The 23,342-nt window shown below is 43.2% G+C and overlaps 1 protein-coding gene across 2 annotated transcripts in view; it reads right to left on the bottom strand.

Moving 5' to 3' along the window:
• LOC138758123 (SH3 domain and tetratricopeptide repeat-containing protein 1) overlaps positions 1-19,938 on the bottom strand; it is an 83,500-nt gene extending 63,562 nt beyond the window's left edge. For both annotated transcript variants that reach the window (XM_069926615.1, XM_069926616.1), the window contains exons 1-4: positions 19,511-19,938; positions 9,669-9,796; positions 946-1,051; positions 301-450 (exon numbers count right to left, since the gene is read on the bottom strand). In XM_069926615.1, coding sequence (XP_069782716.1) covers positions 301-450; positions 946-1,051; positions 9,669-9,796; positions 19,511-19,691 — 565 coding nt within the window. In that variant the 5' untranslated portion in view covers positions 19,692-19,938. The remainder of the gene's footprint in view (positions 1-300; positions 451-945; positions 1,052-9,668; positions 9,797-19,510) is intronic.
• Between the last annotated feature and the right edge of the window lie 3,404 nt (positions 19,939-23,342).

Raw genomic sequence — 23,342 nt, 5'->3', positions numbered from 1 at the left:
TGTTGTAGAAGCCGGTTCCGACCATTTACACCCACGCAACCCACCAAGCCCAGGCATTTTTGGAGGAAACCAGAGCACCCGGGTAAAGCCAATGAAGGTCATGTGGAAAACATACAAACTCCTTACAAACAGCACTGGATTCCAAATCAGGTTCCTGTGCTAGAATAGTACTAATCTTAAAATGCTTGGAATTAGAAGAAATTCCATTCTTCCCCTCCCCCCTTTATCAGTTCTCAAAAATGGAATGTGCCTAATATTTGTTCACCAGCTGAAATCTAATTTAAAGTGGTAGAACCTCACCTTCCTGTAGAAGATGTTTACCCATCATTTTAAGAGAATCTTCATTTATCTGAACATCAATCATGAATTCAATCATGGCATCTTCATTCAGACGATCCAGCCAGAAGTCTTGATCTAACAAAAGATTCTCCATGCAGTTGCCAACAAAACCTGAAATGCAAGAGAAATTTTTTGTGGCAGATAACACTGCAAGGCAAACAATGATCTCCTAATGATTCAGTACTTCACAAGAAAGATTACGTTCTTCATAAACTAAAACGTACACAATGTAATGCCAATTCTCACATGAAGAATTACTTGGACCATATTTAATATTTCACTAAAGTGTGAAGCGCTAGGTAAACTGTGAACGATGGTTGCAATATTCGACATACATTGAAAGAACAAATATTGCTGACTATTCTATTTTTAAAAAATTATTTACTGCACAGTGGAAAATGATTCCGTGCCACCCAATGACACCCTGATTAACCGACAACCCTGAACTTTGCGGAGGGTGGGAGGAAACCGAAACACCCGAAGAAAACCCATGCAGATACGGGGAGAACTCCCTCCAGGCGGCACCGGATTCAAACCTGGCACTAACCGCTATGTTCACCGCGCCACCCAGTGAATAGTGGATAATATGTGAATAGTGGATAATACCTAGGGAATAATATGTTGAAAATTTCCAAATCTCTTCAAAAGTTTTAAACGTAATCATAATCAAATCTTGGTCACTATAAATGGACACCAGTCGGGCTGAAAGCTCCTGAAATCATCAAGGCAAAAAAAAAAGGTTAAGTGATTTTAAAAGAAACGATACACATAGAACATGACAGCATAGTACAGGCTCTTTGGCCCTCGGTAGTGCCCACCTACCAAAAAACCCTTTCTTACCTCATAACCCGTTCTTTTATCCATATGCCTGTCCCGGAGTCTCTGAAATGCTCCTTTTGTCTCAGCCTCCATGACCACCCCTGAAAAGGCATTCCAGGCACCACCCACCCCCCCGATGTCTCATCTAAACTATCATCCCTTCACTTCGTACAGATGTTTGCTGGGTCAAAGATGCTGGCTGTCAGCCTTATGTGTGCCTCTCTTGTAAACCCCTATCAAGTCTCCGCTCATCCTTCTTTGCTCCAGAGAGAAAGGTCCCGACTCTGCTAACCTTGCCTCATAAGATATTTTCCCATTCTAGCAAGATCCTAGTAAATCTCTGCGCATTCCCCAGAGGTTCCATGTAATGAGGTGACCAGAACAGCAGAAAGAAACTTAGTGAGAGAAAGATTCTATGGTGAATTCATATTTACCTCCAAAAGTAACGTTTAATAGGAAACATCAATCAGCGTTAACACAAGCAGTGGAAAGCACATACAAAGGGCTAGAAATCACGACTAAGGTTCTGTTTCATACCCAGCCTGAATTACAGCAGTTTCTGATCACACACCAACTATACTCACTGTAGACTGAAAACAGCGCAGCCAAAACCTGTTAGAACACTAGTTACATGTTTGCAGATCACACCACTGTTGTAGGCTTAGTCTCAAGCAATGACAACCCAGAGCGCAGGAAAGAATTAGACTGGTGATTCCCAAACTAGGCGATGCCACCACCCCCCACCCCATGACGGTGGAAAGATCCAAGAGGATGATGAGGGAAAAGCTGCCGTTCCAAACCTTCCACCTTGTTATTATTCAGTCTGCCACAAAGTTAAATGAAGAGGTCAGTGCAGGAATTTTGTGGCCAGGCTCAGGGAGGCTGTAGTAAGCAAAATAAACGGCATCAAGACGTTCTCGCAAGAGCTGGTCTCGGCGGCGACCATATTATTGGTGTCATCCCACCCAAATCAGCGCCGCTGCTGCCACAAACTCTGTTCAGCACTGATATTAATCCACTGCTCAGCGCCATCAATAACAACCCTGTTAAGAGCTGCCACCACCCTCCTCTCAGTGCTGCCACCATCCTCCAGTCAGCGCTGCCACCACCCCCCTCAGCGCTGCCACCACCCTCCTCTCAGCGCTGCCACCACCCCCTTCTTAGCGCTGCCACCACCCTCCTCTCAGAGCTAACACTAACCTCCTCTCAGCGCCGCCACTATCCCCTCTCAGAACCACCACTAATCCCCACCCAGCAACGCAATTACCCTCACCACTCAGCTTTGCCACCAATCCCCCCCCCACCCCACTCAGCATCGCCACTAACCCCATTCCCCAGCACCGTTCCATGGGGAAGAGGTCGGGATGTGCCTGGAGGCCAAGGGGCAGCAGCCGGAAAAGTTTGGGAACCACTGAATTAGATTGTCTGGTGTCAGGACTCCTTATTTTCTCTTTCAGCATCATGAAGGAGCAGGTCATTGACTTCAGTAAACAAAGGGGCTGTCCAAAGGGTCAGTTATATCAATGGCCTGAAGGTGGAGATGGTGGACACCTTCAAACTCTGAGGAGTGAACGTCATCTATGACCTGTCTTGATCCAATTACACTGAGGTTATGGTCAAGGATGCAGATTAACTACTCGACTTCCTCAGAAGCCCCAGTAAATTTGGCATGTCCCTTCCCAATTACTACAGATAGTCCACCTGAAATATCCTGGCTACATGCATCAATGTTTGGGACAGACTGCTCTCCAAACACTGCAATAAACTGTAATTGGAAACATAGCTCAAGTCATCACATAAACAAACCACCCTGACCATCAACTTTATCTTCACCTTCCACTGCCTCTAGAAATCTGCTAATATATTAAAAACCTATCCCATCCTAGTCATGCTCTCTGATCCCATTTCTATTGGACGAAAAATAGATCAAAAACACAAACCTCCAGATTTAAAGGCCGCTTTCTTCCTGCTTTGATCTCTCTTATTGATAAAAGACAGCCTTGCACTGTTTAACAATACTTAACTGCACAGCCTGTACTTTGTTCTAGCATCACCATACCTGAAGTAAAAGCAAAAAAACACCATGGTCGAAGAAAAAACACAAAATGCTGGAGATGCTCAGCAGATAAAACTGTCCTTTATCTAGCAAAGGTAAAGATACATAACCCGCGATTCGGGCTTGAGCCCTTCATCACAGTCCGAACAAAAGAGTAGGAGAGGAGAGCGGGGTGGCAAAGGCAGGAGGGAGGGGACAGCAGCAATGAGCAAGAGGGGGGATGGTTGAGTTGGGTGGGTGAAAGAACTGGAAAGGGGGGGGGGGGGTAAGAAAAGGCAGGCAGGTTTAATGGAACAGTAAAGTCAATGTTCATGCCATGTGGCTAGAGGATGTCCAGATGGAAAGTAAGGTGTTGTTCCTCCAATCTGCAGGTGTCAGGGTGGGACAGTACATAAGGCCATGGACAGATGTGAGAACGGGAGCGTGACCCAGAATTGAAGTGGTTGGCCACTGGGATGTCGCTGTGGTTGTGAGCGGAGCGAAGGTGCTAAGCGAAGTGATCTCCCAGTCTGCGACCAGTCTCTCCGATGTAGAGAAGTTCACAAAGGGAGCACCGGATGCAGTAAATCAGTCCAGTGGATACACAAGTGAAGAAATGCTTCACGTGAGAAGCCTGTTTGGGGCCCAGACCATGGTGAGGGAGGTGGTGTGGGCGCAAGTTTGGCACCTCCTGCGGCCACAGGAGAAGGTGCCAGAGATGCAGTGGGTGGGGAGGGATGAGTGCACAAGGGCTATTCTTTTGTTCAGACACCTGCCAGCATTTTCTCATTTTGATCAAGGGCTGAAGCAACATTTTACTTTATTTCTGACACTGCAGCTAATCTTTTACATCATGGTGGCTTTTTCCTTTGGGTCACCACCACTTGTTCACGTGTTTGAATAAGGGTTGACTGGATTTACCAGTTTTCATTACGAATGAAGAAATGCACCATTATTTGCAAGGAACTTCTCATGAAAAAATAACCTTTTCCAATGTCTGTTAACCCCCTCCCCCCAGTCTCTCTCTTCGCCAATCCCTTGGTCTCTCTTTCTCCAGCTCCCCATCCCCTTCCCTACCTTCTCCAATCAGAAAGCTACCCTTCTTTGTCCCTGCCCTCTCCCCAGTCACCTCAGCTTCTTTGTTATGTAATAAAAATAGTGCAATTTTACACGGAATTTGCTTTCATCTTCTGTAAGGCAGACAGATTCACCCTCGGCAGAAACTGCCTGAAGTGCCTCTTACAGTCAGTGAAAGAGAAGCAAAAGAATGTCCCCTCAGTTACCGAGTGTCTACGAATTTGGCTCAACTGTTGCTGCAGACACACAGAGTCCAGTGCAAACCATCAGCAGCCCAAGTTCCAGATCCAAACCTCCGACACAATCAAGAACTCTTCAGTACCCTCCACACTCCAGTTCCAACCTTGGTACCTTTCAGCCAGTCACGAGCCAGGCTCCAGCCTAGTGTGAATCCTTTTGCCTTCAGATGCCAGCACCCCAGAGCCTTCATGGGTTGCTCACCTCAAGTCACCACAGTCTGCCGTCTTTGTGTTCTTCAGCCTCAGAGCCCCTTCACTATTCTGCCTTCATGGCCACACAGTCCTAAAAGTCATCTCTTCTGCTTCTCCTTCTCAAACAGAAGGTGTCCTCCCCATTGGTGCCCTGCGCCAGTCCTCTGCTTGTTCAATTTATTGATATCCTTCCTTTCATTAGGTGACTAAAAACTGCACACTGTTTTAAACTAATAAAATTTTATTAGTACTAACAGAAGAACAGCAATGGAAAATTTACCAGACAATGGTAAATTCAAAATAGTAGTTTTTATTAAACTATTAATAACATATCATTTCTTACTTATCTCTAAACTTAACCCCATTATGCACAAATGTGATGTGTGTGTGTGTGCGTGTGTGTTAAAATCCAAACCATTACAGTTTGAGCTTGTCTGAAAAGTCAATTTTAAACTTCAGCATCAAACATCTTGTATTGTTTGATTTTTAAATCAGAGTTCAAAAGTAACTATGAAGCACTTTTAAACATCATGTCTTTGTATCTTTTTAAACTCACGAGTCTTTTGATGAGTTGTCTTTCAGAGAGATATTCTTCATACCAGTGTTTTCACAAATATCCCCCTATCTTGTTAGGGTTATGAAACGATGCTCTTCACTATGATTTATTTCTTAATCAAGAACAAAGTGCTCTTACCTACTTTAAAGCCACATTTTGTATATCTCCATTGATAAGGATAAAACAATACAGCATCTCCCTCTCTCTCTCCAGAGACCACTGTTTTACCCCTGCCTTTCACAGGATGGTCAATCTTTTCAGTACCCAAAATGTCTCTCTGCCTTCAGTTATATGTTTCTCTGAACTCGTGTGACATGGCATTTCATTTCTCCAAAACACAAACCTTCCTTCAAATTATCATTTCACCTCAACTCTGTCCAAGAGGTTTAAGTAGTTATGTTTTCAAAAAATCTGATCACATGTAACTCAAGGAAAAACTTGCTGTCAGACACACTCATTGTCCTACAATCAATTAAGACCCACTTCAGTTCCATTAGGGTCTTGTCCTTCCAGACTCACTCGGTGACTCCGAAATTAACTCTCTGAGTGCAATGGTTCTCTGTAAATGTGATGTGACCTTTGTGTGACCCTGTCCACCCATAACTAACTTTACTGTACATATACACACACACACACACACACACACATGAAATATAATTGAACATTAAACTAAAGATTAACACAAATACGTTACAACACAATATTCAAAATTTGGCCTCATATTTTATTGCATTGTCATTACTGACTTAGATAGCAATAAAACCCAGATCAGCATTCCAGCCTGTGACTGATGATCCAACTATACATTGAACATCATTCATCGGAAAAACTGGACACAGACTGGGAGATTGCTTCATTGAACACCTTGACTCTGGCTTCAGAAGCATGGATTTCCCAGAGGCCATGCATTTCAATTCACCAATCCCATTCCCTTGCTGACATGTCTTTCCATGGTTTCATGTACTGCAAGTTTGAGACCTGCATATTGGAGGAACAACACTTCATATTCTGTCTGGGCACCCTCCAACTAGATTGCATTAATATCGACCTCTGCTTTCTGTTAGAACCCCCCTCCCCATCTTTTCCCTCTCTCCCTCTCTTTTCCTTTATCCTTTCGATTCCTTTCACAGAGCCAAAATCAATTCTCGCCTTTCCTCTCTCCGATCCTCTTATCATATCCAATTAACATCTTTTGTTTGTTGGTCTCTACTCCTCCCCTTCCCATTCTTCCCCTTTCCTCCCCCAGCCTTTACACAGATGCTGGTCATTCTTTGCTCAGGCCAGAAACATAAGTAATATGTCTTTACCTCCTATGGACACGGCAAGACCAGCTGAGTTCCTCCAGCATCTCTGTTTTGACTGCAATTACAGCATCTGCAGACTTTTGTCTTTCACCCCATATAAAATATTCCACCTGGGTAGCCAGCATGAATATTGATGCCCTGTCCTCATCCAGTTCCACAGTTTCTGTCCTTTACCTGTTCCCATTCTAGTTCTTCCTTTTCACTCATTCCCCTGTCTCTTCAGGCTGGTGATCCTCTCCTCTACTCTCCTGTCTGCATCATTGCTCCCACCTTTATCTTTCCAATATCCTATTACTTCTTGTCCCTCCCTAGTCCTTCCCCTTTTATTAAAAAAAATGCTTAAAATGAAAGATCCGATAACTCAGTGGTTAAAGCACTGGTCTTGTAAACCAGGGTCGTGAGTTCGTTCCTCATTTCTGTGAGGGGCGCTGGACAAAGTGGTGACTCTCTGTCTTCCTTACAGTAGACAAAGTAAAACAATTTCATGTATGTTACATTCTCAATGTAGTATTACGTGACAATATTGGAACCTTTATCTCTTTTCCCTTCCCATCTTAAACTCAAGAAAGATACTGACCAGAAACAGTAACTATTTCTCTTCATGGACCTACTGAATCCCTCCAACATCTCAAGATGCTCATACCTGCCCTTTTCTGTCACCCATGAATCCAAAAGCAGTTTACAGTTAAAAATAATATGCGAGGAGTGTTTGAAGGACCTGAGCCTGTATTAGCTGGAGTTTAGATGGAATAAGCAGGGGGCATCTCATAGAAATATGCAGAATATTGAAAGGGCTAGACAGAGTGGATGTGGAGAAGATGTTTCCAGTAGTGGAAGAGTCTAGGACCAGGATTCCCAGCCTCAGTATAAAAGGACATCTTTTTAAAAGATTGAGGAGACATTTCTTCTGCCTTGCGGAATTGCCACAGATGCCACTACATGCCTAGTCATCACCTAGAAGGGGTTGATAGGTCCTTTATGAGTAAGGGCATCAAAGGTTCTGCAGAGAAGGTAGACGAATGAGGTGGAAAGGAAAAATACATCAGCTATAATTTGAATGGTGGAGCAGACTCAATGGGATGAATGGCCTAATTCTGCTCCTAAGTCTTATGGAAGAAATTATTTATTTCTATTACCAATTTATCAGATTTCTTTCATTGTTTGTGATGTGATGTGATATACAGTTAAACCCCTGTTATCTGTAATTCAAGTAACCTGCAGCCTTCAGCAACTGGCAACAAAAAAATTATGGAAAATAAATAGTTAAAAATACTGAGGCTTAAAATTGGCAGCGCTCACCATTAGTTCACCAATCACACAATACACAATCTCAAGCAACCAAAAAATTCACTGATCTGGCAACTACCAATCCCCAGATGTTCTACTGAATCCTGGACACGAAGAAAACTAAATCCAGACTGAGTGACCATGGCACAGAAGCACTTCCATTCTCTGGCAAGGCCATTGGAACAGCACCTCATCTTCCATCGGCCCTCTAGAGCTTTCAAGACTCAAGATCTGGGTCAACAATTTCAGATAATCAGCCATTCCCATCTTGCATTTCATTTATGAAGATTGGCCTTCTACACCCCATCCCCCAGCCGTCATCCTTTCCAGTATCATTCATCTCTTCCAAACACATTTTTGCCTTTCACATTCCCTCTCAGCCTCCGACATCATCCCTCTTCCCTGGTCCCCACACTACTCATAAACCTTCCCATTGGGTCCCTCTGCTCTTTCCACTTCACCTGCAATGAAAAGACATCATCTATCTCAAACTTCCAGACACTTCCCCTCTCAGTTGCTGAACACGTTTTGGCAGCAACTGCATTCATTTTCATTCTCCACTTGTAGGAAGCACATGATTGTGGTCACTCACCTTGGCAATTCCACAAGAACCCTTCAAACCCACGATCTTTATCTCTGAGGGCCCATAGAAACAGGTGCCTGCAGGTTCGCCTTCATCTTGCACACCACCCACATGAAATGCCTCTGTGGCCCTTCATCAGCGCTGGGATAAATATTAGAAGTCCCATTCCAAGGGAAGAACTGCAGCTGTCCACTGCAACTCATTCTCACCTGCTCAAGGATTGACAATAAATGTTGACCAACCCAACAATGCCCAGATCCTCAAAAAGGAATGAAAGAAAGACAATTTGTGCAAATGACGTAGAACTATGAAGCTGACCAACTTAGACAGGAGATGTATCCTAGAGTTAAACCTTTTTGGTTAGAAATGGGTAAATTATTGGAATGAATAACGGGGATTAAATTCCTACAGGATCCAATATTATTTTTTTGGGCGATATTAAGAATATTGAACCTAAGTTGAAATTGAATATGTATCAAAAGAAGTTTGTTCAAATTGCTTTAGTAATAGCAAGAAAATGTATTGCCATAACTTGGAAGTCTGACACAGATCTGGGTATAGAGAGATGGCATGCAAAAGTTTGGAGTTAAATATCACTTGAGAAAATTACTTATAATTTAAGAGACAAATATATATTTTGGAAGATATGGGTGTTAATACTTAATGACACTGATGTTTCCTTTTTCCTCAAGGTCACAGTATAGTATAAGAAACTTTAAAGTAATAGGTACTCCTGTTGAGAGTTTCTTGTCCTGTTCTTACTCTTCTCTGTTTTTCTTTGTAGGAGGATAGAAGGGGGGGAGGGATGGTATATAGGGACATTTTCTTATATTGTCTTTTTATATGCCTTATGCATTTGATTTGATTCGAATAACTTTTCACTATGTGCTTTATTTGTATGGTTCTAAATTTATAATTTTTTTAAAACTTGAACAAGAGATGCAGTTATAGAGTTCAATTTTAAAAGTTTGGGTATTTTGTTTAATAAGAGGTTCACTCATGGGATTGCATTTATTGCCTCTGAGTCAAATGTTTCGTAGCTCTCAGAGGCAGGAATACTTTGAAACAGATTGAGAACCAAGATCATGCATTTTTCCAATATTGTCGGATGTCGGCTAACTGCTGTTTAAGCGAGATGCTCCAGGAAATACCAATACTGCAAGGATGGAGGTCTAAGACAACATGACTCGCATTCTTGATCTTTCTTTTGCGACAGATGTCATGCTCTGTGACTTACGCGGAGGAGGGTTACGACCTCTCCACGGTCATTCTCTAGAATTCGCAACTTTCCTCTCAGCAAGTCCTGCTGCAAAATATCAGGAAGTCCAGTTGTTTGCCTCTTCATTATCAGTTTTACTGGGATATCTATCAAGGAAATAAAAACAATTTATATTTCACAAAGTTAAAACTACATTTTTAAAATTTATATTGACAGTCACTATCAGTTACAGCCAGGGTTTAGAAGATGGACAATGAATTGCAACAAGGTGCTGCCTACTGTACTAATATATTCTGTACCTTCACTCCAACTCCCATATATTTTTGAATGGGGGCAGCATCAGGGTTGCTGGAAAAATGGTGCAAACGAATTCTGACCTGATGCAAACACAAAATTACTGGAGGAATTCAACAGGTCCGATTTCATCCCCAGTAGAAGTAAATCACAAAATTCTGTGGACACCGTGGTTGAAGTTTAAACACCAAATGCTGGAGAATCTCCTTTATGTAGCAAAGGCAGAGATACAGAACCGACGTTTTGGGCTTGAGCCTTTTCATCAAAGTATGAGAAAATGCTGGCAAGCGTCCACACTAAGGGGTAAGGGGAGAGAGGGGTGGCAAAGGCAGGAGATGATAGGTGGAGAAAGGAGGGAGGGGATAGCAGCAATGAGCGGGAGGACGGATGGATAGGTAGGTGGAGGAACTGGAAATACAAGAAAAGGGAGGGGAAGGAAAAGGCGAGCAGGTTTAGTGGAAAGCAGTAAAGTCAATGTTCATGCCATGTGGCTGGAGGGTTCCCAGATGAAAAATAAGGTGTTGTTCCTCCAATATTTGGGTGGTCAGGGTGGGACAGTACATAAGGCCATGGACAGACATGTGAGCGCAGGAGTATGACCCAGATTTGAAAGGGTTGGCCACTGGGAGGTCGCTGTGGTTGCGAACGGAGTGGAGGTGCTGAGCCAAGCGATTTTCTAGTCTGCGACCAGTTTCTCAAATGTAGAGAAGGCTGCAAGGGGAGCACTGGATGCAGTAAATCAATCCACTGGATATACAAGTGAAGCGTTGCTACAAGTAAAAGGCCTGTTTGGGGTCCCAGACTGTGATGAGGGAGGAAGTGCACCTCCTGTGGGCATAGGGGAAGGTGGCAGTGGTGCAATGGATGGGGAGGGATGAGTGCACAAGGGAGCAGACACTGTGGAAGGCCGAGAGGGGAGGAGAAGAAAAAAATGTGTCTGGGGGTGGGATCCTGTAGCAAATGCCAGAAATTCCGGCAGATGAGGTGTTGGATATGGAGGCTGGTTGGGTCATGGGTGAAGATATGGGGAATTCGATGTTTCTTGTATCTGGGGGCAGAGGGAGCCAGGGAAAATGAGCAGGAAATGGAGGAGATGCGGGTGAAGGCTGAGTTGATAGTAGTGGCGGAGGGGAAGCCACGTTCGTAGAATAAACTTTTTTTTCATCCCCATAGCCATTCAATGCTTTGGGTCACAATCCTTTATGGATACTAATTTGGATATTATACATTGCTTTAAAAAAGCATTGATCTCCTTTATAATTTCTCTCAGTTTTTCCATTCAACGCAAGAAAAGGTTTGGAAAAATTGCCTCTTTGGAGTTTTATGCAATGCTCATCGAATAATCCACCAGATTACTGAGGAGTTGAGAGGCTGCAGATCCCTCTTTGGCAGCCATGTCAACACATAACACATGCTTCTACCACCATGATCATCATCGGCAGTGCTGTCACCTCCCAGCATTCAAAATGTCTTAGCCAAAAACTAAATGCTGTCAATCCAAATATTTAATGAAGTTCAGAATGCAAGGCTGAGTTGATCATTTGCAGAAGACCTACACGTTGCTCCTTTGTGAATTGGAAATCAGTCTAATAATCTTCAGAAATCCATTCATATCTTGCCACCAAGTAATAGCCACTCTAGAGAGAAAAGTCCCCAGACCTGCTAACCTTTTCTCATAAAATTTTCCAGTCCAGGCAACATCCTGGTGGCCAGGTTTGCTCGAACTGTTGGGGAGGGTTTAAACTAGTTTGGCAGGGGGGTGGGAATCAGAATGAGAGTGCAGAGATTAGGATAGAAGGACAACTAGATTTGAAAGGAGAGAGGAATCAGATTATTAAAATTAATGAAGGAAAGAGGGGCAATAAAAGTAGATGGTAATCAAAGGAGTGAATGTGGGGGACATTCCCTCAAGTGTATATATTTCAATGCAAGGAACATGGTAAGAAAGGTGGATGAGCTTAGAGTATGGATTGACACATGGAAATATATTTAGCCATTAGTGAAACATTTGCAGGAGGGGCATGATTGGCAGCTAAATATTCCAGGATTCCATTGTTTTAGGCATGATAGAACAGGGGGAATAAAAGGTGGAGGAGCTGCATTGCTTTTTAGAGAAAACATTACAGCAGTGCTATGGCAGGATAGATTGGAGGGCTCATCCAGTGAGGCTATTTGGGTGGAAGTGAGGAATGGGAAAAGCATGAAAACACTAATGGGGGTGTATTATTGATCTCCTAATAGCCAGAGGGAATTAGAGGAGCAAATTTGTAAGGAGAGAGCCGATAAGTGTAGTAAACACAAGGTGGTGATTATAGGAGATTTTAACTTTCCACACATTGATTGGGACATCCATACTGTAAAAGGGCTGGATGGGTTGGAGTTTGTCACATGTGTTCAGGAATGTTTTCTAAATCAATACATAGAAGAACTGACCAGAGAGGGGGTCGTAATGGATCTCCTATTAGGGAATGAGATGGGTCAGGTGACAGAGGTGTGTGTTAGGGAACACTTTGGGTCCAGTGATCATAATACTATTCTTTCTTCTTTGGCTTGGCTTCGCGGACAAAGATTTATGGAGGGGGTAAATGTCCACGTCAGCTGCAGGCTCGTTTGTGGCTGACAAGTCCGATGCGGGACAGGCAGACACGGTTGCAGCGGTTGCAGGGGAAAATTAGTTGGTTGGGGTTGGGTGTTGGGTTTTTCCTCCTTTGCCTTTTGTCAGTGAGGTGTGCTCTGCGGTCTTCTTCAAAGGAGGTTGCTGCCCGCCGAACTGTGAGGCAATTACGGAGAGGGATAGGGCTGGGCCTAAGGTTGAAATTCTTGATTGGAACAAGGCTAATTTTGAGGAGATACAAAAGGATTTTGGGTTGAGTTAATTTATTTTCTGGGAAAGATGCAACAGATAAATGGAGGATATTCAAAGGGGAAATTTCAGTCTGTCCCTGTAAGGATTGAAGGAAAGGGTAGAAAATACAGGGTCCCTTGGTTTTCAAGGGATATTGGGAATTTGGTTCGGAGGAAGAGGGATGTGTACAACAGGTATAGACAGCAGGGAATAAATGAGGTGCTTGAGGAATATAGAGTGCAAAAAAATCTTAAGAGAAATTAGAAAGGCTAAAAGGAGATTATGAGGCTGCTTTGGCAGGCAAGGTAAAAAAAAAATCCAAAGGGTTTCTACAGGTACATTAAAAGTAAAAGAATAGTGAGGGATAAAATTGGGCCTCTTGAGGAGTCAGAGGAGATGGAGGAAATGATTCACTAAGGAAAGGAATATTGAGTCAAGTGAAGTAAGGAAATCTGGTAATGAGGTCATGGAAAATATACAGATTAATGAGGAGATAGTATCGGCTATTTTAAAGAGAATGAAGGTGGATAAATCTCCAGGTCCTGACAAGATATTCCCTTGGACCTTGAGGGAGATTAGTGTAGAAATAGTGGGGGCACTGACAGAAATATTTAAAATGTCATTAGCCATGGGGGAGGTTCCAGAGGATTGGAGGGCAGCTCATGTTGTTCCACTGTAAACATAAATATTGGGCTGTGAGTCTGACATTGATGGTAGGTAAATTAATGGAGTGTTCTTAGAGATGGAATATATAATTATTTGGATAGACAAGGACTGATTAGGAGTAGTCAACATGGTTTTGTGCATGGTAGATCATGTTTAACAGATCTTATAGAATTTTTTTGAGGAGGTTAGTAAGAAGGTTGGCTTTGGATGTTGTCGATATGAACTTTAGTACGGCCTTTGACAAGGTTTCACATAAGAGGTTAGTTAAGGGTTAGTTAGGAAGGTTCAATTGTTAGGTATTAATGTTGAATTAGTGAAATGGATTCAACAACGGTTGGATGGGAAATGCCAGAAAGTAACGATGAAAAATTTTTTGTCAACTTGGAGGCCGGTGACTAGCGGAGTGTCTCAGGGTGTTTGTCATATATATTAATGATCTGAATGATAGGATGGTAAACTGGATTAGTGAGTATGCAGACAATACTAAGATTGGTGGTGTTGTGGACAGGAAGGTTTTCAAAGCTTGCAGTGGGATATAGCCCAGTTAGAAGAGTGGCTGAGAAGTGTGAGGTGCTACATTTTGGTAGGAAAAATCAGCAAAATCATACACGCTAAATGATAAGACAATTGAGGAGTGCAGTAGAACAAAGGGATTGAGGAATTCTGGTATATAATTCCCTGAAGGTGGAGTCACATGTAGATATGGTGGTAAAGAAGGCATTTGGCATGATGGCCTTCATAAATCAGAGCAATGAGTTCAGGAGTTGGGATGTCATGTTGAAGTTGTATAGGGTTATGGTGAGGCCAAATATGGAATATTGTGTGCAGTTTTGGTCGCCGAATTATAGGAAGGATATCAACTAAATAGAGAGTGCAGAAGAGATTTACAAGTATGTTGCCTGGGTTTCAAGCTTTGAGTTATAAGGAAAGTGAGAGTGGGGAAGATTTAAACAAGAGGACGTGGATTGAGATTGAAGGGGGAAAAGTTTAGGGGAAACATGAGAGGGAATTTCTTCACTCAAAGGGTGGGGGGAGTGTGGAATGAGCTTCCAGCCAAAGTAGTAGATGCGGGCTTAATTTTAATATTTAATGAAAAGTTGGATAGGTACATGGACAAGAGAGGTATGGAAGGTTATGGGCTGGGTGCAGATCAATGAGACTAGGTGGGAGAAGGAGTTCAGCATGGACTAGAAGGGCCAAACTGGCCTGTTTCTGTGCTGTAATGGTTATATGGTTATATATGGTTAGATTTTTAAAAAAATTTCAGATATACACCATACACGTTTCAATTACTATAGATTGACTCCAGGAACTCCAGTGAATTTAAAGACCTGGTCTGAAACTGCTCAGTTGCCATGAGTCTGGGTCTTTCTCAAGTCATAGCTCATCAAAACAAAAGTCCCCAAAGAAGGGCTCAGACGCAGATCTTTGATTGTTTTTTACTTTCTGGGGATGGTGAGTGTCCTACCAGTTGTTGCCTTTTGGTACAAATCAAAATAAAATGTTTGTTGACTTTGCATTCTTATCAGCTGCCACTCTGATTAAAAGCACTTCAAACTCAGCATTAATTCGCAGTCCAATAGTCTGAATAGATTTGCTGACCACAGAGAGAGGATACACTTCCCTCCTGTAAACAATCAACATATCAGCCTTTATTTCTTGATACTCAACTTAAAGCTCGAGTTATGCACTCCCCTTCATTTTCACTGAACAAAAATTTCCTGTTTATCAACCCTAAACTTCAACACTGGATCAGTCTTTTAATGTTAACCCTTTTACTTACTTCAATAATGATGGGGCTTTATAGCTCATAGAGGGACCCAGAGAGTGAAAGAAATGTGTGGGAAGAGTGACAGAAGGTGGATGACGTGAGGAAGAGCAAAAACAAGGCCACAAATCAGGATTAGAATCCTCTGCTCTTGGTTTTTCTTTAAATAATCTAGATTTATGTCCAACTGAATCCAAATACAGGTAGTCCCTGACTTATGACTGTAATGGGGACCAAAGAATTGGTCATATCTCGGAATGGACATGAGTCAGAATTTTGCCTGCGCCTGGGGAGTACCGAAGTCTTAAAGCAAACTTTATATCCAACCCCAAACCAGTCAGTGAAACAGTATAACCCAGCAAAAAAATTTCTGGATCTAATGGCAATTTAATCCTAATTAATTTTTCAAAAAATACTCTCATTTTTTCCAAAATGGTTGAACTTTATCACAAAACCAAACAGCATGTAAAAATGTTCAAACATGTAAATCACATCTAAAACATAAATCCAAATTACTAAATCCATATTTTTTCAGTTTCTCAGGGGTCAAATACAACTGATGTAAAAAAATTATAATTAACCAAACTATATCTTACATTAAGTAATTTAGTCACCCCATCTTGGCACATAACTTCCCAATCCTCTTGAGGTATATCATAAGATAAATCACCTTCCCATTTATTTCTGGATTTATTTAAATTTGGTTTATCCATACTATCTTGCAACAAAGCATACATATCAGAAATAAAAACCCTTTTTTAACGTATGCAAAATCAGAAACACAAATTTCATTAGTTCAGGTAATTTCACTTCTCTTCCATAATTATCCCTTGCCAAAGCTCAAACTTGATAATATACAAATAAAGAATTAGCTGATATTCCAAATTTTTCTCTGTCAGTTAAATGAAAGAAACTGTCCTTCTTCAAAACAATCCTCTATCACCTTTATACCTTCAGATTCCCATGCCTTTAAATGCCTATTATTCATCGAAAAAGAAATAACCCTATTTTGATATAATGGAGCTTGAATTGATATCTTACCCTTTGTACCTATAGCAAAATTCCTTTCAGTTGAAATCCTTAACAAATGTTTTAAAACAGGCAAGTTATATCACTGTAATAAAACAGAGTCCCACTTAAATATAAACTGATGGGCCTGAGACTCAGAAATACAAGCTAATTCCACTTTAGCGCAACTAGAAGGTTGCGTAATATCCAACATTTTAATTGTGCGGCTTCATAATAATTTTGAAAGTGGGGTAATTGAAGTCCTCCTAAAGCATATTTCCACGTCAATTTCTGTAATGCTACTCTCACTAACTTCCACTTCCATAAAAACTTCCGTATTGCCATATTCAATTCTTGAAAAAATACTTTTGGAAGTGAACATGGACTCGATTGGAAGATATTGAATACGTGGGAAAATATTCATTTTAATACAATTTACCCAACCTACTAATGTCAACGGATGATCTTTCCATTTAATCAAATCCATCTTAATCTTTCTCAAAAATGGTACATAATTTAATTTGTATAATGATTGATATTTTGCATCAACCATTACTCCTAAATATTTAATTTCATCGGACCATCATTATTTTTGTAATCTGTTTACACCCACTATAATCTCCATCTGAAATTGGCAATATTTCATTTTTGTCCCAATTTACTTTATACCCATATTGCTCCAAACATTCTTGCAAATATTTTAAAGATTGTTCTGGGTGTGTTAGATATATCAAAACATCATCAGCAAATACATTAATCTTGTATTTATCATCTGCAATTCTTATCCCTTTAATATTATCATTTTGTCTGATTGCTTGAGCTACGGTTCTATGACCAATGCAAATAAGGCTGGTGACAATGACATCCTTGACATGTTGATCGTGTTAACTTGAATGGCAAAGAAGTTTGGCCATTCGTCACCACCCTAGCAACTGGAATTTTATATAATGCCTTAACCCAACCAGTAAAAAACAGCTCAAACTTAAATTTTTCTAGCATTTTAAATAAAAAATTCCACTCAACTCGGTCAAATGTTTTTTCCGCGTCAAGTGCGACCACCATTGGTGGGTTAGTTGCTGACTCGATGCATTAATCAACGTTATCATTCTAAGAATATTGTCAGAGGCATACCTATTGTTTATGTAACCTGCCTGATCAGCATGTACTAATTGAGGTAAATATTTAGCGTATATTCACCAATATTTTAGCTATTACCATATAGCCTATGTTTAATAAAGAAATTGGCCGGTATGAGGCCACATTCAACGGGTCTCTGTCTTTCTTTGGTATTACTGTAATTATCGCACTTAAACAAGGTTCTGGTAATGATTGTTCATCCGTTATTTGTTGAAGTACATCTAAAAATATAGGAGACAAATCATCATAAAACTCAACAGTAAATCCAATGTCTCATGGACATTTTCCATTTGGCATCTCCTGTATAGTTTGCTTAATCTCAACATCTGTAAATGGAGATTCCAGTTCTTTCACATCCTCTTCTTCTAACACTGGCAGATCTAAAGCAGATAAAAAAGATTCAATAGAACCATTATGTCAAACCCCCTCAGAAGTATATAATTTCTGATAAAATGAACAAAATTGATCATTAATTTCCTGAGGTTTATAGGTAACTATCGAATTCTTTTTCACAGTATTAATAGTTCTCAAAGCCTGTTCTGTTTTCAATTGCCAGGCTAATACTTTATGAGCTCTATCACCTAATTCATAATAACGTTGCTTAGATCTTTGATTTAGGTGCTCATATCGGTAAGTTTGCAATGTATTATAGTGTAATTTCAACTTAGTTAATGCTGCCTCTGTATCTTCAGTACAATTTTTCTGAAACACTTTTTCCAATTCAGTTATCTATTTTTCCAATGTCAAACTTTCTGCCAAATACTTATTTTTTTTCTTTTGCTGAATAACTAATAATTTGGCCCCGTAAATATGCTTTCAAAGCATCCCATAAAATGAAATTACTCCATACTGAATTTATATTTGTATTCAAAAAAGAAGCAATTTGCTCCTTAACAAAGCTAACAAACTCGAGCTTCTTCAATAGCATAACATTAAATCTCCAACGATAGGTTGATTGCATAACTTCAGGTCCAGCGCATGATATAAATAACATGGAGTGATCAGACACAATCCTACTCTTAATTTCGACCTGAATAATTCGAGCTTGAAGGTGAACGAATACCAAAAACAAATCTATTCTAGAAAACGAATAATGTCTAGATGAATAAAACGAAAAACATTTTTCTGTTGGATTTAATCTTCTCCAAATCTCAACTAAATTCAGATCTTACATCAAAGACACCATTTGCACAGCCATCTTCAATTGCTTTATACTTTTCAGAGATTTATCCAATAGCAGATCTGAAACACAGTTAAAATCCCCTCCAATTAAAATGTTTTCCTTAGCCTGATTTAATGTAGGAAAAGCTTCAGATATAAATCGTTAATCATCTACACTAGGTGCATAGACATTCAGCGATGGTACAGTTTACATTTTTAAAAAATTAAGACATACAGCACGGTAACAGCCCACGAGGCTGTGCCGCCCAATTGACACCCCATTAACCTACACGTTTTGAATGGTGGGTGTTGGTTCAAACCCCACGCAGAAACGGGCGAGGATGTACCAACTCCTTACAGACAGTGCGGGATTCGAACCCCTATCCCGCCAGCGCTGTAACCGCGACGATCACCAAGCCGCCCTCCTTGTAGTAGAACAGTCAGTCTCTCTGGGAAGGAAGCCCAAGCTTTTCGATCACCTGCAAACCCAACCACTTGTGATGCAGAGAGGACTCAGTGGACAGAAACCATCCCAGAGAAGCTTCAAATGTGGAAAAATGAAACTAATGACTTTGCTCAAGTCCTAATCCCATGACAAATATGGAACTAATTGGAACATTTACAGACAATCAAAATAATTTAAACCCATTTTCTTGATGTTAGGGGAAAAGAGAGAAGCAGTTTAAAATGTAGAGCTTAAACTTCGTCCAACTTCTCAAACTGGGGTAATTTAGATTGAAATTTGCGGACGGCTGGACTGATGAAGCGCAAAGTAATAGTGAGGCTTGTTAATGTTTCGATCAATGTTTTTCTTTGCCGCCTGTACCGTCCGTAATCCTAACATGGGATTTTTGCACGATTGAGAAGGTTTGGAAAAAGTGATGAAACTTTTGGAAGGCATCAGATTGAAAGGGTAACAAGTGTCTTTGACAAACCCAACATGACCAGAGAGACTTTAAATGAGGACACCCAATGCGTTACCGTTCCGGTTGGACCCCGTGTGCACTTGGCCAAGTGCTGGAGCCGACTTGCCCACTCGGCCTCGCTCCCCCTGCAGACCCCGGGCCTCGGCTTCACAAGGCAGCGTCGCCCTCTCTTCTCCCACCGAGCACGAAGGCAAATCGGTGTCGGTGGCCGCCTCGTCCCGCTGCGCAGCCTCCATCGCCTTCGCCGGCTATCGCTGCCTCCGACTGTTTGCACCGCCACTCGCGAGCTGCTTCATGGTCATTTCTGACAAAATCTGGCGTTGCCCAATCAATGTCAAAGTAACCTTTTCGCTTCCACAGCCTCTCGCGGTCAGAGATCACGGCACGAGGCTCCGTCACCCTTCACTGTTTCCCCCACCCATCGCGCCGGCATCTGCATGGAGACTCACAGACGGGTGGGGAGTAAGTCCCTGTCCCTCCCACCACCGCCACTCTGCATGGATTCTCACAGACGGTTGGGGAGTCAGTCCCTGTCACTCCCTCCACCCCCACTCTGCATGGAGACTCACAGACGGGTGGGGAGTGAGACCCTGTCCCTCCCTCCACCGCCACTCTGCATGGAGACTCACAGACGGGTGGGGAGTCAGACCCTGTCCCTCCCTCCACCCCCACTCTGCATGGTGACTCACAGACGGGTGGGGAGTCAGACCATGTCCCTCCCTTCACCGCCACTCTGCAAGGAGACTCACAGACGGGTGGGGAGTGAGACCCTGTCCCTCCCTCCACCGCCACTCTGCATGGAGACTCACAGACGGGTGGGGAGTCAGACCCTGTCCCTCCCTCCACCCCCACTCTGCATGGAGACTCACAGACGGGTGGGGAGTCAGACCATGTCCCTCCCTCCACCCCCACTCTGCAAGGAGACTCACAGACGGGTGGGGAGTCAGACCCTGTCCCTCCCTCCACCCCCACTCTGCATGGAGACTCACAGACGGGTGGGGAGTCAGTCCCTGTCCCTCCCTCCACCCCCACTCTGCATGGAGACTCACAGACGGGTGGGGAGTCAGTCCCTGTCCCTCCCACCACCGCCACTCTGCATGGATTCTCACAGACGGGTGGGGAGTCAGACCATGTCCCTCCCTCCACCTCCACTCTGCAAGGAGACTCACAGACGGGTGGGGAGTCAGACCCTGTCCCTCCCTCCACCCCCACTCTGCATGGAGACTCACAGACGGGTGGGGAGTCAGTCCCTGTCCCTCCCTCCACCCCCACTCTGCATGGAGACTCACAGACGGGTGGGGAGTCAGTCCCTGTCCCTCCCACCACCGCCACTCTGCATGGATTCTCACAGACGGGTGGGGAGTCAGTCCCTGTCACTCCCTCCACCCCCACTCTGCATGGAGACTCACAGACGGGTGGGGAGTCAGTCCCTGTCCCTCCCTCCACCCCCACTCTGCATGGAGACTCACAGACGGGTGGGGAGTCAGTCCCTGTCCCTCCCTCCACCCCCACTCTGCATGGAGACTCACAGACGGGTGGGGAGTCAGTCCCTGTCCCTCCCTCCACCGCCACTCTGCATGGATTCTCACAGACGGGTAGGGAGTCAGTCCCTGTCCCTCCCTCCACCGCCACTCTGCATGGATTCTCACAGACGGGTGGGGAGTCAGTCCCTGTCCCTCCCTCCACCGCCACTCTGCATGGATTCTCACAGACGGGTAGGGTGTCAGTCCCTGTCCCTCCCTCCACCGCCACTCTGCATGGATTCTCACAGACGGGTGGGGAGTCAGTCCCTGTCCCTCCCTCCACCGCCACTCTGCATGGATTCTCACAGACGGGTGGAGAGTCAGTCCCTGTCCCTCCCTCCACCGCCACTCTGCATGGATTCTCACAAACCGGTGGGGAGTCAGACCCTGTCCCTCCCTCCACCGCCACTCTGCATGGAGACTCACAGACAGGTGGGGAGTCAGACCCTGTCCCTCCCTCCACCGCCACTCTGCATGGAGACTCACAGACGGGTGGGGAGTGTCGGACTCTGGCTTTACCCTACCCTCAATTTAGTCTATGTGTCGTCTGAGTCCAGCGTGCCCGTTGAATGAAGTGCTAGGAGAAGGTATTCGGTTCAACAATCAGTTTATTATACAGCACAAGAATAAATCTTACCAGAGCTCTGGGTCAGTCGTTAGTTCATAGGTCACCTGCACAGTGAGCTATTCCCCAAGACTGACCCCTATTGTCCAGTCTGCTCGGTTTATATAGATCCAAATTACCATACAGAACAAAAGTTGGCTTCCTTTGCTAGATTTTTTACATAAAGTTTATCACCAGCAATTTCCTATTCTACAGTTTATCTCGGGTGTAGACCTCTTATCTTAAATCCTCAAGATCAGACCATCCTATTGTTTTGAACAGAAATCAATTCCTACCCCAGATATTTCCAATCATCGTTCTGTTCCTGTCTGGCCAATGTCTTCTGTTCTCCTTAACACCTCCTCCTGCCTTAATCTTCTTCCTAGACTGGCTTTCCATTCCCTTTGTTTCTTACTCTCTTTGTTCTGGTCTGACCTGTGTCTCCTGCGCTACTCAACACCTCCTTCAGTTTGAGCATACCTCCTAAATCGTTTCATCCATTTCCTCTCCCTTGTTTTATGGGAGCAAACAATTCTACCCCTACTGGACTCAGCCAACTTTGCTCCATGCTGTCATTGCCACTTAATTATATTACTCTTTTCCCTTAACCATGAAGTAAATATAAAATTGTTACATAGTCATATATTCCGTGATATTTTAACCCCTAGATTCCAACAGTCCCCATTTTGGTCTCATGGAAATGAGACCAACCACCAGTTACCTTATTAGACCGAGACCTCAGGAGTTATTGCAAGGACCGGCATCTCCGACCCCTTGGGAGGGCAGTAGGGACAAATACATGCCTTGGGATCTGGGGATGTCTCTCTGTGAAAACGCTCGTTGAACCAGGCACTGGAGGCAGGGAAGGATGCACGGGATCAGGATCAAAGCCAACACCTCCACTCCAGCAACTAGCACTGCAGTCTGTGTCCATCCCCAGCCTCCTGAAAACAAATTTCCTAGCCATGCGCTGCCCAAGGATTGCCAGGTCTGAACTGGGACATAAGCTAATTTGCGAATGCCTGAAGAAATATCCTTTACTGCTTGCCCATTGTCATCGATTTTTAAACAACAATTAGTGAGATTCAATTTCCCACACACTCCCCCCTCCGTGGCTAACAAATAGTCTAATGCTAAGCGGTTTTGAAACACCGTGTTGCTGCTCTTCTGCCAACAGATCAAGGCCCGTGGCTGTGTTATTGGTGATAATTTCCAAAATAGCTTGTAAACGAATCAGACGGTTTAACATGTAAATTGGGGTTCGATACCCCCAGGACCCATCCTGGGCCCAGCTGGCAGGTCCGTATTAAGAAATAATGCGCTCTGGAGGCCAGTCCTCTCCCCACTCACCGATCTTTAAATCCCTCTTCTGACGGAGCCCCTAATATACACGCTCAGCTAACTGATGGGAGTCGTTCTGGGGTAAAAGCACAAATTGTGGTTGAATGATACCTATACAACACGTTCCCCTCCAGTCTGGTTCCAAAAAAGTGTATGCCATATTCCCACAAATCCAATATAGTCCCTCTGGAGCAAATCTGTGTGGAGAGAACTGAGCCCACAATTGTCTGAGTGAGGGAACCCCCTTATATGGATTATCCCCCGTGCAATTCCATACTACTTTATCACGGGAGCTATCTGTTATAGGTCTGCAATCTGCTTCATTCTGTGGGGCCAGGAACCACCGTGGTTGCTGAGGATGCCATTGAGGGAACTTCCCCAAGATTTTAACCCTTGTGCACCTCAAATCCCCTTTATAC

This window comes from Narcine bancroftii, chromosome 3, assembly GCF_036971445.1.
Source record: "Narcine bancroftii isolate sNarBan1 chromosome 3, sNarBan1.hap1, whole genome shotgun sequence".
NCBI lineage: Eukaryota > Metazoa > Chordata > Chondrichthyes > Torpediniformes > Narcinidae > Narcine > Narcine bancroftii.
The sequence above is the reverse complement of the archived record's forward strand: the minus strand, read 5'-3'. Positions and strand labels throughout refer to the sequence as shown.